This window comes from Gallinula chloropus (genome assembly GCF_964237585.1).
Source record: "Gallinula chloropus genome assembly, chromosome: 3".
Lineage (NCBI taxonomy): Eukaryota > Metazoa > Chordata > Aves > Gruiformes > Rallidae > Gallinula > Gallinula chloropus.
In genome coordinates, this window is record NC_140087.1 from 42,030,062 (window position 1) to 42,043,092 (window position 13,031).

Here is a 13,031-nt window from a genome sequence, read left to right on the forward strand (position 1 = left end):
TTAGCCTCGTTACTCAGCTTTATGGAACCTGGATTTGAGGACAAGAAACGGATAATAAACAGTGTCTTCTAATACATCTTCATTACTGTATTAATACAGTAATAAACATCTTTAAAACAAGTGTCTTTCTGACAAACAGATACTCCTCACTGAACCACATTTTACTTCAGTGCTAACCTGTCTCCTGACATCCATATTCTTTTTGGCAAGGGTTTTTTCTCTCTCATTTGAAAACAGTTAAGTTAGTATAGTTCAGGAGCTAATTTATTCAAGACAAATCGGAAATCAAAAAGAGTGGAAAACTTGTGGGGTTTTATTTTCACTGTATGAGATAAGGAATTGTGGTGGCATGCAATGTTTCTGGGTACTGATGAGCAAGAAGGAGTCAGTCTGCTCTGGAAAAAAAAAACAAAGCCAAATGATACCACAATTATAAATAGGGTTAAGATTTTTATATATATGTAATGTTTAGCATAGCTTAGTTTCAAATGCTGATTTTCTGTTTTGTGTTGAATTTCAATTTTTATCATATGTCAAAATGAAAAAAAAATAGGTAGAGAGAATTACAAAGTATCAGTCATGCTGTAGCTTCTCCTTTTCTGGTAGTCTCTTTTATTAGCAGCACTGACTACAACACTTCTGGGTAGGTCTGTGTCGTATAATATGTATAGTATGCCCCATACTGTGAAGGAAGGTCTACTTGAGTTTCAGATGTGTTCTAACAGATTTTTGGAAGCTGAAGATTAAGATAATTTTAAGACAGTACATTTACAGCTGTTTAGCCCTGGGGATTCATTTACCCTGAAAAATGAACTAGCTTACTCACTAAAGCTTGTCCTCTAAAATAAAAAGCTGTGAAGGGAAAAGAATAACTATTCTATGGGGTTGATGGTTGGAAGGTCTATGGTGTAATTCAGTGGTTGGTAGCTGATGTTACACAGATACCTGCTAGATTTTAATTAAAGAAACAGCTGTCTACTGTCTTATGACTTGGATTATCCTATTACACTAATCCTCATTTGGTATAATACTGATTGCTTTTCTAGATAGAAAAGTGCTACTTAATATATGGCTGAGAAACAGGAAAGGCTAGAAAATTTAAGATTAAGGCATTCATTTGTGTGTTCATCAGGTCATTGACTTTACATTGTTGCATAGGAGCTATCTGAGAGCAGCTCTCATGCTATGAGAGTCTTTGAAGTACTTTGAGCACATTCTCTGTAAGCTGATAATCTTCAGTTGGATGTGTCCCCCCATTGCTAGTGCTTACCTGTCTTAAGTAAAGTGTCTCCAGTTAAGTGGTTAAAAGGAAATCTGTGTAATGCTCGACTGTGTCCAGATACATAATCTCGGTTTATGCAGGATGGAGGACTGGCAGAAGGTCATATGTGCGTGTTAAGTGTGTCTGAATATAGTTAAGGAACTGCAACCTACTGTGCATTTTATATATCCTTTAATACAACCTTCACGTGATTGCTTGGTTTCACTTGGGTTAATCTTATCTTCAGGAGCTTCGATCACGAGAGGAGGAGTTGACGAGAGCAGCTCTTCAGCAAAAATCTCAAGAAGAACTCCTTAAACGCCGTGAGCAGCAGTTAGCAGAGCGGGAGATTGACGTGCTGGAGCGTGAGCTGAATATCATGATATTCCAGTTAAATCAAGAGAAACCAAATGTAAAGAAGAGGAAGGGCAAATTTAAAAGGAGCCGGTTGAAACTTAAAGATGGACACAGAATTAGTTTGCCTTCAGGTTGGCAATATTTTTTTTTCCAAGTTCTCAATACATATGCTACTATTAAATATGCAGACCTCAGTTACGTGGTTAATGTCTTCAGTAGTGGGTACTATTTTGATTCATTGCCAAGTCCCAAAAAAGGCAGTTTTCACGGATAGTATTCTTGTGGAGTGCGCCTCATTTCAGCTGGGGAGAATCGCTAACTTGATTCAGCCAGAAGTCTGTTGTACCTGGAGGGAAAGGTTACTGCCATGGGAGCCAAATGGTTTGAGGCTGGTTCGGAGTTCAGACTTTTGCTACTGTTCTTTTTGCGCAGGTGATAAAGAGCCTTTTTGTCACATCCTGGTACTTTCTGGCATGATTATTAGTGCTGCTTCCCCTAAACTTGCAAATACATATAAAGAGCAGCACTTACCGATGGCTGGAGTTATAGCTGTGGTAGTTCCAAAAGATGTGCTTATTGTAGTCACAACATACAACACAGCAGTTATAATCTTTGGTGCTGTACTTCTTGCAAAAACCACTCTAATAGCAACCGAAGTTAGACATTTAAGAGTGCTAGTACGGTATAATTTGGATGGTAGATGGATTAATCCCACTCATGAACAGATGAAAATGCCCCTGTTGCAAAGGAGGTGTGTTTGTTAGATAGTCAGGCATGGGGGTTAGTGTCGGGGGCAGGTTTAGTGGTGCCTATGCAATGCTGCCACGAGATGGCACTACGGAAACTCAAGGCTGAGAAACCTTCGGCGCGGCACCAGCACCTTGGTGCTGACAGGCTTCCTTCCAGTGGCTTCCAGGTCAAGCTTGTCGGGCCGTTGCTAATGCAGTAAGAACTGAATGCCATGCTAACACAGGTCTGACCAAGTCACAGCTGTCTGGTAGTTGAAAAGAGACGAAGACAACAGTAGTATTTAGAGTACTGTTTCAGCACTAGTGAAATGAGCTTATTTTTCATTGCTTCAATAATAACTGTAAATAAAATAAGAACATACTACAGCCTCCCAGGCACAAGCATATGAGATCAGTTTTTGCTGGATCACAAGCGTAAACTAACTATTTGGTTCTTTTGTTTCCAGTTCTGGTCAAATTTAACTAGAAAAAGTGGTAAACGCTTTTATTCAGAATACCACTTGTTGTCAAGAATCATCCAGATTAATTTGTCCTTGAGACAGTTCTGTTGTAAGGTTAGAATACCATCCAATTGCACTGATGATGGGGATTAGAGTGGCATATTGTCTAATCTTATTTTGTAATTTTTTTCCTGCTTGTCAATATTTGTTGCTGTTATTTTTTTGTTTGTTTTACTTCACTGCTATAAATATTTGTAACTCTGTAGTTTGGTGTCTTATTTTTTTGATGTGTTGATAGGTGTGACTTCTTTGTTGTTGCTACTTTTTAAGTTGTATTGGAATTACATGTTAAAAAAAGGCAAATCTTATTGCCATGAATATTGATTGATTTGAGATTTAATACTGAAGTTTTTTTCTTCTATGACAAACAAGCCATTTAATAAGGTTGTGATGTATATATGTTTCAATTTGGTGCAACTTGTGCACACCTGCTTTTGTTGATGTTACTGCAAACCTATCATATAGTTTCTGTGGAGGGCTGAAATCTGCCTGTTTGACTCTATATCTAAATTGTTACATTAAGAGTAAGTTTGTCAGTGTTTTTAATAAGGACGTATTTTACGCTGCCAAGTCTAACTAATAATATAGCTTTAATAGTTTCAAGTACTACAGCAGTATAATCTCCTGAGAAGGTTTTTATTTAGAACATTAAAGCTGATTTGTTTTACTCTCTGACAGATTTCCAGCACAAAATAACAGTGCAGGCATCTCCCAATCTGGATAAGAGAAGGAGTTTAAACAGTAACAGCTCCAGCCCATCGAGTAGCCCCACAATAATCCCTCGTCTTCGAGCTATACAGCGTAAGTGTCCATCATTTCTGTTTGTCCATTTGGTCAGTAGAGACTGTTGGTTCCATATGCTCACTGAAATGCTGGTGATAGTGTCAGATTCCAGGCAGAGCTCTGTCTGATTTCCAGATCCCTTAACTTGTTCTAACGTTTGTGACTTGTTCTTTGATTGGCAGAGTGATCTTGCTAAAATGCTAACTAATCTTCAGTAATTCAAAATTATTATGAATGCTTTTAATCATACCTTTCCTTAACTTTGTGAACACATTTGTATACTGACTGGGATAAAACAAGAATCAAAATTTATAATGGCAAAGGGCAAAGCATGTCTTTAGAACCCATGCAAGATGGAAAACAAGTGTTTATTAGGTATTGGAGTTGATAAAGGAAATGAGTTGTGAACTGTCATAATAAATAATTCCAAAAATGATGGAGCTATGGAAGGTAGAAAGACCAAATAATCAGCCAGCAACCCAGCTTGCTTATGTCGAAAGAGAAGCAAACTTTGTCATCTTGATTTGTATTTGCTTGAAGAGGAAAGTTTGCTTTAGGGGTTGGGTTGTTTCGGGTTTTTTTGAAACCAAGAGAAAGAAATAAAAATAGAGGGTCTTTTAAGTAAATTTGCAGATGGCACCAAACTGGAAGGAGCTGTTGACTCCGTTGAGGGTGGAGAAGCCTTGCAGAGAGACCTGGGCAGAACAGAGAGCTGGACAATCAGCAACAGTATGAAGTTTAACAAGAGCAAGTGCCAGATTCTGCACCTGGGAAGGGGCAACCCTGGCTGCATGTACAGACTGGGGGATGAGATGCTGGAAGCCATGCGGAGAGGGATCTGGGGGTCTTGGTCGACAGCGAGTTAAACAGGAGCCATCAGCATGCCCAGGCAGCCAGGAGGGCCAGCTGTATCCTGGGGTGCATCAAGCACGACATGACCAGCCGGTCCAGGGAGGGGATTGTCCTGCTCTACACCGCACTGGTGCGGCCTCACCTCGAATACTGGGTGCAGTTTTGGGCACCACAGTACGAGAGGGACACAAAACTATTGGAGAGCGTTCAGAGGAGGGTAATGAGGATAGTGAAGAGGGTCTGGAGGGGAATTCTCATGAGGAGAGGCTGATGTCCCTTGGTTTGTTCAGCCTTGAGAAGAGGAGCCTGAGGGGAAATATTGGTGTTCATGGCTTCCAGATGAGGAAGAGCGAAGGGGGCAAGCACCATCTCTCATTGGCAACCAGTGATAAAACCAAAGGGAATGGCATGAAGATGTGACAGGAGAGGTTTAGGTTGGGTGTTAGGAAGAGGAGAGGATGGCCAGGCACTGGAACAGGCTCCCCAGGGAAGGGGTCACAGCACTGAGCTGGACTGAGTTCAAGAAGTGTCTGTACGATGCACTCAGCCCTGTGCTCTGACTTGGCTGGTCCTGTGTGGAGTCAGGAGTTGGATTTGATGATCCTTATGGATCCCTTCCAACTCAGGTTATTCTGTGATTCTATGATAAAATTGTGGGTATACTTGTAGGCCTACATTATTCCATGTATACTGATGACAGAGGGGAGGTATGTTCACGTAGTGGAGGTACCATAAATATGGAAGTAAACTGGTCATATTGTTACAGTGAAGCCCACATTTGTTTTTGTGAATGTTTATAGAGATAGAAGCATTTTCTACAGGAACACTTCATCGCTTACGTTTTTACTGTCTGATCTGTTAGGCAAAGTCTAATTATCAATATTCAGTGTGCCTTAAGCCCCTCTAGACGAAATCAGTGAAACCTGTTTGAGCTGATTGCTTATGGATGGTGACTGTCTTCTCTTGGAAGGGTAGTCATTTCACTACACCTTTATCAGATGTAAATAAGGAGGAAGGGGAAAGAAAAATACATTTTTCTGCATACTGTTCTGTAGCTAAAGATTTTTATTTTTTTTAACTAGCCTGAAACTTTAAACAAAGTTTGGATAGAAACCAGATCTCTCGTGTCCTTTGGAATACCGTATAAAACACTTTCATGATTAATGTCTAAAGGAGAAGTGGTGCTTTTTCTGGCAGTAACTTTATTATTTGTCTGAACTGCAGCTGATACAGTTCCCTGGGTGATCCTGTGTTATGGATAAAGGAGAGAAGTGAACAAACCCTGTCTTGCTTTTCTTAAAATTTGAGTTGGAAGGAAAATTACATAAGGTCTTTTTCAGAAGTTAGCTGACATGGTATCTGTGTTGATAATGGCTTTCCAACCTGGGAAAACAAAGAAGGGTTTTTTTGGTTAGTTGTTTTTTCACTGCAGAAAGAAAGGTTTCTTGTAGTAAAATGTCATAGTTACATATAAACGAGACTATCTTGTTATCTTTGATGCTACTTGCTCTGTGCGGAAATGCTTGGAAATGAAGCAAGTGTCCAGTATTGAGATGGTTCTGAAAACTTGAGGTGTGTTGTGGGGTTTTTTGAGGGGACAGGGTAAGGACAGGGTGGCTTTTTTTTTTTAAATGCATAGCTTTATGTAAGCTACAGCGGTGCCACTCCTTGCATATGTACTACTTGCCACTGTGGGATGTTTTGGTGTTAGTGTGTTTTGGGTTTTTAATTTGAGCGTGTATTTGTAGAACTAGAACATACAGGACAATGTAAAGGCTTTTCTTTAGAAGTAGTGTGCTTCTGTTTCTGAGTTTGGCTCCTGAGCTTATCAGATCTCTCAGGAGTATCTAGCCGAAACAATTTAGCCTCCACACCCATCTGCACCTGTGCAAAATAAATTCTCTTTCCCACAATAATGTTTTATCTTGATTTAACTTCAAAGTGTCTTTGTTTCAAGAAGACTTGCTCAAATACTGGTGATTTGAACAGGCATATCTAACAGTTGGTTACTTGATTGCTTCACTTTGTTGTGAGCGAGTCTAGCTTCCATATCTAAAAGTAAGTAAAAATCTAGTTAATTATAAATCTTGTTATTAAAACAAATTCAGCTGATTCTTCAAAGGTGTTTTAAAGGGAGGAAGAAAACCGGTGAGATATGCATTCCATAGGTCCTGGAATGTTGTTGAAAATGGGTGTATAAAGAAGGCAAGTAGTGCTGTGCTACAGAGGAAGCTGTGCTCATGAGGTGTATGATGAGGCAGGAGGAGAGTGCTGTGCAGTGAAGGAAGAGCAGCAGCACCACAGGTGTCTAAATGCTGCCTTGTTTATAGTGCTGATACAACTGGCTAAGTTGTTTTTCCTCTCTTCATCATAGCTGTCAGCGTGGTCCATTCATAGCAAGTTACTTTTGCAATTAGTCAGTTACATAGAAAGATCTACTGGCCTGGGTCTGACCCTAGAAAGAGGATCCTCTAAACCCTACAGTAAAAACCCACCAATCAAGAGATGCTTAGTGCCTCTATGGATCTGGGCTTCTTCACCCAAAGATGAAAGTGTAAAGGGAGCAGTTCCATTTCTGAAATCAGCTTGACTAAGATCTCTACTACACTCTCTTAATTTTTCCTCAGTGATTCCCAAAACAGATACACACACAACTAATGGCCGAAGAAACAGTCTATATGTGTACCACCAAGATGTAGATATCACAAGTGAATATGAACTTCCCAGTGGGTTTATGAAAAAAGGCAAGATTTTGTTATGTTTCAAAGGTGCTGGTTCTGTTTAATTTAACAATTGAGACAGTGACAGACTAAGCATTTAATGAAGGTTAGAGACTTCAAAAGCATAATTTGTTTTGGTGTAGTGAAAAAGAAAATGTTTATCGTTGTCACAATTGGAATATTATGTTCAAACTGATACCAATTGTTCCACAGCATCAATTTTCTTCATTGGAATTTAAGTGCTCAGTCTAACTCACTTGTCTGAATTACCTAAAAAAAAGGTTTTCAGTTAAAGGAAGCATGGAAAATATGATTATTTCACTACTTTATCTTTAATTTGGGTCTCTTGTCAGTTCAAATCATTTTTCTTGCTTGCTCATCTTTTTGGATCAGTGCAGTTTGCGTGGTGGCTTGTGTAAAAGAAAAAAATAAAAGTTGTTGTCTGCTTCTCTTTGTGTTATTCTGTCAAAATGGTTTTTCAGGAGAAAAAAATGTTCTGTTAAAATACTTCGGTTTTAGAAGTACTATTTATGTTTGGGGTGTTTTGTTTGTGTTTTTAAATTCAATCTGTAGTCACTTCAGATGAAAGCAACAGAACTTGGGGAAGGAGCACAACTTATCACCAAGAAGAGTTTGATGATGTGAAGAGAAGTTTTAAAAAGAGAGGTTGTACATGGGGACCGAGCTCAGTTCAAACAAAGGATCGTGCAGATTGTAAGGACAAGTATGTCTACTGCATTTTGTTTGTTCGATAGTACATTCTTGGTAACTGAATCACTGATGTGGGAAGCAAGAGAAGTTCTGAAGTCTCTAGTTACAGCTAAAGCAGTCCCACTTATTCATTAATTTAAGAATTGCATTAAAACCAAAGAGTTTCCCACGTAGGCTTGAAGATAAAATGCCTACTTAGCTTGAAGTTTTAGTGGTTCTTATCTACTATTCTTTATCTCTGTTTTTTGAGACTTGGAACATAATGGGATGCTGAACTAATAATGTATACCATACATTCATGTCCTCTCAGTCTTTCTTGCCCCTCCTCAGATTGACTTGAGGAACTGCAAGCATGGCCCCCAGTGGGCTCTTCCAGTGTAATTAACTAAGACTGGCTGACTTCGCATACATGAAGCACAATTCACACCAGGAATGTCATTGCCACTGACAAAATCCGTTGGACACCATCACTTTCAGATTTTTTTTTTTTGATTGCTCAAAACTGGAGACTGGTAGTTTCTCTGAAGCGAAAGATACTTTCCCTTGTCTCTTTGTGTAGATACAGTTATTTATAATGCCTTTTTTCTTTTTCTTGGTAGACACATCCACTCATTTACCTGTGGCAATAGTTGCTTCCAGAACATCTATTGAAACTAGCTATATGATTGTTTTTGTTTGTTTGTTTTCAAGTAATTTGGTATAGTAACCTTCCAATATTAACATCAGTTCTTTGATACAGTGAAACTATGCCCAGGTTTTCACCAACTTTTGTTCTTCAGTAGATAATCAAACCCTATTTTTCATTGGCTTTCTTTCTAAGATTGAAACTTACCAGGTATACCTGATGTAAGGCATGTGTTAATTTATAAACATATGACACTGTGCTATTATATATATTTTCTTTTTTACCTTTGGAAAGGTTTACTCTTTTCAAGTTGTGTACTATATATTTATCATTTGAAGAGAAAGATGTTTTAGTGCTTTTCTGTCAAAGTGTACATAAGCATGGTATCCTTCATAATATCAAAATAACTTGTTATTTCAGAGTAAGACCCCTTTCAGATGGCAGCAACCCTTGGTCAACCCTTTTAATGAAAAACCAGAAGGGTGTTCCCTTAGCTTCACTATTTGTGGACCAAGGTAAGAGCTATTTTTGAAAAATTGAAAGTTGACATAGAATGTCATTAAGTGTAGCTCTAGTGTTATAAACTGTATGGCTTGAATTCTTCAAGGATTGTGCAGATTATTAGAAAAGTATTCATGCTACAAATAATCTTCCTGTGGAAAAAAAAAAATCTATTAAATGCAAGTTTTAACATCTATACATTTCCAGCACTAGCAGCTAAGAAATATACATGGCATGTGAGCAGAATGCCAGAGAGGGTTTTCTTCCCTCTGTTTTTGAGCTGCAGGCTGATCTGTATAATGTCTGCAGTCATCACTCTTTAGCTTTTTCCAAAACCAATATCTAAATCAGTAATTGTCTTGACATTTAAATGATTGTTAACGTATTTTATTGTTAGTCGGTTCTTCACAGTTGTTTAAAATAATGGTGGTTTAAAAACCTGTAAACCCTGATATGTTCCCAGATATTACTTCCCAGTTTTTTGAGACACATTCTCTAAATTTTCAGAAAAAAAAATGTATAGATTTCAATTCTTAAAGGCAACACTTTGGGATTTGCAGGTAAATCATAAGGTAAAATATACTAAATTGTCTGAGGTTCAGGTACATAATAGCTGTATGCTGCTTTTTATGGCCATCACTATATTGTGTTATGGCTACACAGAATTCATAATCAGTTTCAAATTTGCACACACGTTCTGTGCTGCAAATTCTCTTATCTGGGCAAAGTAAGTTACCAGAGGCAGGAGGGAAGAAAAAAAAAAAAGCACTGTAACTTGGTGTCCATACCAGCAGCTAGATTTATGCCAGCTGGAAGAGGAAATGCTAAGCTGCTTGGACACTGCTTTTTTAAAATTTATTTTTTCCCTTATAAAAAAAGAATTTCCATCTTCATGTGTACTGGTATGAATATAAATCAAGGCTTCACAAATAATATTATAGATTTATTGGCTTACTACTAACCCCCTATATACAGAGAAGGTTATATGAGCTTACATATTTGCATTTCGAGTATTTTTGTGTTTATTCTGTAGCATTCAGTAGTTTTAGTAGAATCAGACATGCAAGTCAAATTATACCTTCCATTTTTATTTGTCATTAGATGTGAGATGTCAAATTTCCTTTTTACTTCAGACCACCATGGTCTAACGAATTAATTGGAAAAATTTCTAGTAAGTCACTAAATTTTGCATCACAGCTTAATTGAAAATGTTGCTAAGAATGTGTTCCAGATCTTATCTGGCAGTTTGTAAATTACTTCATGTAATCCATACACAGAAATATTTTTTGTGTTGTTTCAAAAGCACTACCAAAGTGTTGCAAATCTTCAAATATCACTGAAAATGCAAAGGCAACACCTGCTTTTCAACTGTGTTTGCGTGCATAAAGATTGAGAGATACATTATGCCTCACTTAAAGGTTCATCTCTTAAGTTACTTCTAGTAGAGTTTGCTTTTGAGTTACTAAAAAGATGAATTTGTAGCAAAATGGTACCTCTGCTGTTTTAAAGACTGTCAAGAGAACATGAAGATGTTTTGGCTTAGGATGTGTTTCTGAATCTTACGACGTGAGTCTCTGAGCTTCTGACTTCATCTAAAGGGGGGGTACAGTATAGTATTTGAGCAAGTGAAAGGGAATAATGATGTATGTATGCAATAGCAAAGTAGCTGGATTGCTGACTCAGAGTATGCTGTCATGTTTTATAGCTGCCTGTACTGATAAGAAACATCTCCCTGAAGGTTTGGACAGTAAAAGACCAAAGCCAATTAAGTTGCCGAATCAGGCCTACATTAATCTACCTCTTTGGAAAGATGATCAGGGAGAGAATACAGTAGAACATGAGAGCTTTGAAGAAGGAACCTCTGCTAGTTCTACAAACAGTACTCCTCAAATGACACCTACAAACAGTCTGAGCAGGACGCTGCAGAAAAAGAAGACTGATTCAGTGCTGTATGGGTGTGCTGTCCTCCTTGCATCTGTTGCCCTAGGGTTAGATATCAGAGAGCTGAACAAATTGCAGGGTCCAGATGAACTTTTGCCTAAAGAGGAGAAAAAGAAGCGTGATGGAATATTTCATCGTGCTTCAAAATTCCGCAGGAGTGCCAGCCCTACACGGCTACAGTCCAAGAAAGAGGAAACAAGTGTTCCCTCCCTAAATCCAGCTGCAAATACTGTGAATCTTCTCTCTATGCCCTCCATTTCCACAAAATGCCTACTTCAGCCTGACAGTGAAGATGCGTTTGCAAGCACTGTGCTTGGTGATCGTGGTCCGTGTAGTTCCACTGATGACTTTTCATCTGAAACTGCTGAAAGTAAGAGAGAACAGAGAATACAGCTGGCTCCTAACACAGTTTCTACACGATTAAAAAATCAGCCTTTTAATCTCTCCCTGCAACAAGAATCTCAAAATGTGCCAAATCATTCTTCGATAAAGTCAAGTGTGTTGGGACACCGGCGAACCTTATCAGATGGGAACAATTTTCAAACCACAGGTGAGTGATTAAAAACTTGACATGTTGGGGGGGGTTGTGTGGAGAAGCAAAATATGTAGGGAAACTAAACATTCACTAATGAGATGCTAAGCTTTACATGTTGGCTGAGCCACCATAACTGTATATGGGTAGGCTCTCAGAGGTATTGCAAAAATAGGTTTCCCTGCTCTTTGCACATTGGTGAGAACCTGGTTTTGTCAAACATAGAATGTTAGCCCTGCAGCTGAAGTAAACTGACTGTCAGGTGCTTCCATTAAGTACTTGTGGAGTTTCTGAGACTGAGAATACACTTGTTTAATATAGTTTCATGGTCTGCATAGGTTAGTGATTGAGCATCATTTCAGTACTGCATATTTATTAACTTAAAGAAGAACAAACCTGGTTCTTGATGTTGAAGTTGTCATATGTTCCACAAATCTTTAAATTAAGCTGTTTATAACAATTTCAGCTGAAAAAAGGTCTGGTTTCCATGTAAATGCATGAACAATGAGTTTTCGAAAGGACGTACTTGTGTTCTGTGGTAGCTTAAACTGATACTCTGTGCATGTGTAATTATTCCTAATAACTGGACACATTTGTGGGGCTTTATTCCAATATTAATACTCATCCAGTTATTGGGTAGTTAATGTGTTCTTGAGCACTGCTGGTCCTCTCAGTAGTTTACCCACAAATGTGCGAGCCTCTTAATTTTTTTTGTGGGGAAGAAAACCTGCTAGTGTTTATGGCAACCCAGTTTTACAAATGGCAAAGGAATCAAGAAGTCACGTGGTTTAAATAGTCATTTTTTTTGTTTGACCTTTCTTTTCTCCTAGCTAATGGATTTGCTTCAACCAATGATGTCTCCAAGTTCCCAGTTCTATCAGCTACTGGCACTCTGCACTCTCCGTCTGTTCAACAGAGAAGCAATCACAGGGTTATTTCAACTGAAAAACAAAGCGCTGTCAATATTATATCAAGGCCTCGACCTTCTTCTCTCAGAAGTAAAATTGACTCGTGGCAGATTATTCCACGTATTATTAAACCAAACTCGAAAGACTCTGAATATTTAGAGGGCAATAAACCAAACTGTAAAGGCTCTGGATATTTAGAAGGCAATGTAGATCCGGGTGTTAACCTCTTGCCAGATACAGAGGAAAGAACTAACTGCCACGTGCCCTCACTACTTGATATTGATGTGGAAGGACAAAACAGAGACTGTACCGTGCCTTTATGTAGAATGAAGAGCAAAACCTGTCGGCCATCTATATATGAACTGGAGAGAGAGTTTCTGTCATGAGTGCCTTGGATTTTTTTTTAAAAAGTTTGCTTTTTAAAGGGGAACAAATATAAAATTCTTGTCCATCTAATGCTTTGTGCTGCTGCTTTCTGATGTACTGTGACAAATAGTACCAAAATTATTAAAATGGGCAGCTAATTGAGAAAGTGTAGTAGGTGCCTTTTTTAAATGTTCCTTGGAACCCCAGATAGTAACTAAAAGCACA

The 13,031-nt window shown here is 38.4% G+C and overlaps 1 protein-coding gene across 1 annotated transcript in view; it reads left to right on the forward strand.

Moving 5' to 3' along the window:
- The window catches only part of MAP3K21 (mitogen-activated protein kinase kinase kinase 21), a gene marked incomplete at both ends in the record, with an annotated part of 40,231 nt that extends 27,405 nt beyond the window's left edge, over window positions 1-12,826 (forward strand). The window contains 7 exons of the mRNA XM_084261428.1: window positions 1,509-1,749; window positions 3,546-3,668; window positions 7,130-7,246; window positions 7,796-7,946; window positions 8,979-9,073; window positions 10,765-11,550; window positions 12,363-12,826. Of these exons, the coding sequence (XP_084117554.1) occupies window positions 1,509-1,749; window positions 3,546-3,668; window positions 7,130-7,246; window positions 7,796-7,946; window positions 8,979-9,073; window positions 10,765-11,550; window positions 12,363-12,826 (1,977 nt within the window). The remainder of the gene's footprint in view (window positions 1-1,508; window positions 1,750-3,545; window positions 3,669-7,129; window positions 7,247-7,795; window positions 7,947-8,978; window positions 9,074-10,764; window positions 11,551-12,362) is intronic.
- Between the last annotated feature and the right edge of the window lie 205 nt (window positions 12,827-13,031).